This window comes from Oncorhynchus mykiss, chromosome 18, assembly GCF_057628025.1.
Source record: "Oncorhynchus mykiss isolate SJ-2025 chromosome 18, ASM5762802v1, whole genome shotgun sequence".
Classification (NCBI taxonomy): Eukaryota; Metazoa; Chordata; class Actinopteri; order Salmoniformes; family Salmonidae; genus Oncorhynchus; species Oncorhynchus mykiss.
The window spans coordinates 1,175,001-1,180,000 of record NC_143039.1 but is presented as its reverse complement, the minus strand read 5'-3'; the positions used below and the strand labels follow the sequence as shown (position 1 = coordinate 1,180,000).

General features: G+C 46.5%; 1 protein-coding gene across 1 annotated transcript in view; it reads right to left on the bottom strand.

Annotated features, from left to right (window-relative positions):
* LOC118941052 (ephrin type-A receptor 6-like) overlaps positions 1 to 5,000 on the bottom strand; it is a 154,506-nt gene that overhangs the window by 17,654 nt on the left and 131,852 nt on the right. Inside the window, exon 13 of the mRNA XM_090206892.1 lies at positions 1,132 to 1,325. Coding sequence (XP_090063018.1) covers positions 1,132 to 1,325 — 194 coding nt within the window. The remainder of the gene's footprint in view (positions 1 to 1,131; positions 1,326 to 5,000) is intronic.

Sequence of the window (5,000 nt, the reverse complement as noted above, 5' to 3'; positions counted from 1 at the left end):
TTCTACTGCTGGGGGAAACCCTCAGTAACATTCTACTGCTGGGGGAAACCCTCAATAACATTCTACTGCTGGGGGAAACCCTCAATAACATTCTACTGCTGGGGATAACCCTCAATAACATTCTACTGCTGGGGGAGACCCTCAATAACATTCTACTGCTGGGGAAACCCTCAATAACATTCTACTGCTGGGGGAAACCCTCAATAACATTCTACTGCTGGGGATAACCCTCAATAACATTCTACTGCTGGGGGAGACCCTCAATAACATTCTACTGCTGGGGAAACCCTCAATAACATTCTACTGCTGGAGTAGACCCTCACTGCTGGGGGAAACGCTAAGTTTTAAATGTATTTGACCTTTTATTTAACTAGTTAATTAAGAACAAATTCTTATTTACTATGACAGCATAGGAACAGTGGGTTAACTGGTCTAGGAACAGTGGGTTAACTGGTCTAGGAACAGTGGGTTAACTGGCCTAGGAACAGTGGGTTAACTGGTCTAGGAACAGTGGGTTAACTGGTCTAGGAACAGTGGGTTAACTGGCCTAGGAACAGTGGGTTAACTGGTCTAGGAACAGTGGGTTAACTGGTCTAGGAACAGTGGGTTAACTGGCCTAGGAACAGTTGGTTAACTGGCCTAGGAACAGTGGGTTAACTGGTCTAGGAACAGTGGGTTTAACTGGTCTAGGAACAGTGGGTTAACTGGTCTAGGAACAGTGGGTTAACTGGTCTAGGAACAGTGGGTTAACTGGTCTAGGAACAGTGGGTTAACTGGCCTAGGAACAGTGGGTTAACTGCCTTGTTCAGGGGCAGAACGACAGATGTTTTACCTTGTCAGCTCGGGATTCGATCTTGCAACCTTTCGGTTACTGGCCCAACGCTCTAACCACTAGGATACCTGCTGTCCACTGTCTATACACACCATCTAATATAACTACAGTCTACACAAATCATCCTATACAACTACTGTCTATACACACCATCCTATATAACTACTGTGTGCATGTCTGCTTGCATTTGTGTGTGTGTGTGTGTGTGTGTGTCTGTGTGTGTGTGTGTGTGTGTGTGTGTGTGTGTGTGTGTGTGTGTGTGTGTGTGTGTGTGTGTGTGTGTGTGTGTGTCTCGGTACCTGCTCCTATCACCCTCTCGATGCGTATTCTAGAAGGATCTATCTCCTTGGTGAACTCGTGGACAGCCTGCGTTGGGTCTTCATATGTGTCAGGATCCACATACGTCTTGATACCAGGGAAAGGAAGCACGTTCTGAAAGTGAGCCCTCCTCTTATCGTCTGACTGCATCTTAGCCTTGATGAACACCTGACACCTGGACCAGGAGAGAGACACACAGCGGACGATGTCAGGTTCCTGTCTGGCTACATTACAGACAGGTAGAGGTTCCTGTCTGGCTACATTACAGACACATGTCAGGTAGAGGTTCCAGTCTGGCTACATTACAGACACATGTCAGGTAGAGGTTCCTGTCTGACTACATTACAGACACATGTCAGGTAGAGGTTCCAGTCTGGCTACATTACAGACACATGTCAGGTAGAGGTTCCTGTCTGACTACATTACAGACACATGTCAGGTAGAGGTTCCAGTCTGGCTACATTACAGACACATGTCAGGTAGAGGTTCCTGTCTGACTATATTACAGACAGGTATAGGTTCCTGTCTGGCTACATTACAGACACATGTCAGGTAGAGGTTCCTGTCTGACTACATTACAGACAGATAGAGGTTCCTGTCTGGCTACATTACAGACAGGTAGAGGTTCCTGTCTGGCTACATTACAGACACATGCCAGGTAGAGGTTCCTGTCTGGCTACATTACAGACACATGTCAGGTAGAGGTTCCTGTCTGGCTACATTACAGACAGGTAGAGGTTCCTGTCTGGCTACATTATAGACACATGTCAGGTAGAGGTTCCTGTCTGACTATATTACAGACAGGTAGAGGTTCCTGTCTGGCTACATTATAGACACATGTCAGGTAGAGGTTCCTGTCTGACTATATTACAGACAGGTAGAGGTTCCTGTCTGGCTGCATTACAGACACATGTCAGGTAGAGGTTCCTGTCTGGCTACATTACAGACACATGTCAGGTAGAGGTTCCTGTCTGGCTACATTACAGACACATGTCAGGTAGAGGTTCCTGTCTGGCTACATTACAGACAGGTAGAGGTTTCTGTCTGACTACATTACAGACACATGTCAGGTAGAGGTTCCTGTCTGACTATATTAAAGACAGGTAGAGGTTCCTGTCTGGCTGCATTACAGACACATGTCAGGTAGAGGTTCCTGTCTGGCTACATTACAGACACGTGTCAGATCTCACAAAGCCTGGACAGATTAACTGCTCTGATGCCTGACTGCACAGTTGATGATGTGGCATTCAACCATTGGTTGATGCAATGCAATGACAGAACATCTCGTCGGGCAGGAAGTGGACCAGGATGCAGGGAGTACAGTGGAGTTGTCCACCACAGCATACGGGCTGAAACCAAAAGTAGTGCGCTAGTGGTGTCCCATTTGGGACTCACCCTCTGTCGTAGCCCAGTCCCAATCTGAGCCTCCCGTTAGTGTCCCATTTGGGACTCACCCTCTGTCGTAGCCCAGTCCAAATCTGAGCCTCCCGTCAGCGTCCCATTTGGGACTCACCCTCTGTCGTAGCCCAGTCCCAATCTGAGCCTCCTGTCAGTGTCCCATTTGGGACTCATCCTATGTCGTAGCCCAGTCCCAATCTGAGCCTCCTGTCAGTATCCCATTTGGGACTCACCCTCTGTCGTAGCCCAGTCCCAATCTGCGCCTCCTGTCAGTGTCCCATTTGGGACTCACCCTCTGTCGTAGCCCAGTCCCAATCTGAGCCTCCTGTCAGTGTCCCATTTGGGACTCACCCTCTGTCGTAGCCCAGTCCCAATCTGAGCCTCCTGTCAGTGTCCCATTTGGGACTCACCCTCTGTCGTAGCCCAGTCCCAATCTGAGCCTCCCGTCAGTGTCCCATTTGGGACTCATCCTATGTCGTAGCCCAGTCCCAATCTGAGCCTCCCGTCAGTGTTAATTTGGGACTCATCCTATGTCGTAGTCCAGTCCCAATCTGAGCCTCCCGTCAGTGTTAATTTGGGACTCATCCTCTGTCGTAGCCCAGTCCGAATCTGAACCTCCAGTCAGTGTTCATTTGGGACTCATCCTCTGTCGTAGCCCAGTCCCAATCTGAGCCTCCCGTCAGAGTTCACTCTCTCTGTCAGTCAGTAGTAGCTACAGACAGACAGGGGAGTAACCAATGAGAGGACACAACCAGACAGCCAGCAGCCAGCAGCTGGATTGCATGCAGGGTAATTAGGCATAAAAGTGTCCCAGCCAATGGGAAAATGAGAAGGACAGCTTGGCGGATGTGGGGGGGTCCATTAAAACCTGCCTGGTTGAACCGATTTGAACTGAATCACACTCAGGAATAATGAGAGAAGAGGGGGAGAGAAAGAGAGAGAGAATAGAAAGGGGAGAGAGGAGGGGGAGGGAGAGAGAGAGGAGTGGTGGGGGAGAGAGGGGAGGAGAGGGAAGAGAGGAGAGGAGAGGAAGTGGGAAAGGGAGGGAAAGGGAGAGAAAGAGGAATGGTTGAAGAGAGAGGGGAGAGAAGAGAGATGGAGAGGGAGAGGGAGAGAGTGAGTCCTGGGGCTCTGTTCACATACACAAACACACCCTACAGAGCCCCAGGACAGCAACACAATCAGACACCAACCAAATCACGAGAATACAAAAAAATAATTACTTGACAAATTGGAAAGAATTAACAAAAAAACAGAGCAAACTAGAATGCTATTTGGCCCTACACAGAGGGTACACAGTGGCAGAATACCTGTCCACTGTGACTGACCCAAACTTAAGGAAAGCTTTGACTATGTACAGACTCAGTGAGCATAGCCTTGCTATTGAGAAAGGCCGCCGTAGGCAGACATGGCTCTCAAGAGAAGACAGGCTATGTGCTCACTGCCCACAAAATGAGGTGGAAACTGAGCTGCACTTCCTAACCTCCTGCCCAATGTATGACCATATTAGAGAGACATATTTCCCTCAGATTACACAGATACACAAAGAATTCGAAAACAAACCCGATTTTGATAAACTCCCATATCTACTGGGTGAAATTCCACAGTGTGCCATCACAGCAGCAAGATTTGTGACCTGTTGCCACAAGAAAAGGACAACCAGTGAAGAACAAACACCATTGTAAATACAACCCATATTTATGTTTATTTATTTTCCCTTTTGTACTTGAACTATCTGCACATCATTACAACACTGTATATAGACATAATGAAATGTCTTTATTATTTTGGAACTTCTGTGAATGTAATGTTTACTGTTCATTTTTTATTGTTTATTTAAATGTTGTATATTATCTATTTCACTTGCTTTGGCAATGTTAATAACATATGTTTACCATGCCAATAAATCTTCTTATGGCCTCTTGGTTAGGGGGCAGTATTTCGACGTCTGGATGAGAAGCGTGCCCAAAGTAAACTGCATGTTACTCAGGCCCAGAAGCTAGGATATGCATATAATTGGTAGATTTGGATAGAAAACACTCTAAAGTTTCCAAAACTGTTAAAATAATATAATAAAATAATAAAACCTGAGGAAAATCCATCCAGGAAGTGGGATTTCTTTGATGTGGGGTATTTTCAATTGAATGCCTGTACCGTGTCTAATGGGTTAGGACCCAGATTGCAGTTCCTATGGCTTCCACTAGAGGTCAACAGTCTTTAGACATGGTTTAAGGCTCGTTTTCTGAAAAATGAAGAAGAATGAGACCCTTTTTGTCAGTGGACTGAGGAAGAATGCAGAGCTGGTTTGAGGGCGTGGCCCTTTGTTGTTTCCCTTCTATTGAATACGTTGTTGTCCGGTTGAAATATAGATTATTTAGGTAATTGACAACGTGAGGATTAACTATAAACATCGTTTGACATGTTTCGACGAACTTTACCGGTAATATTAGGA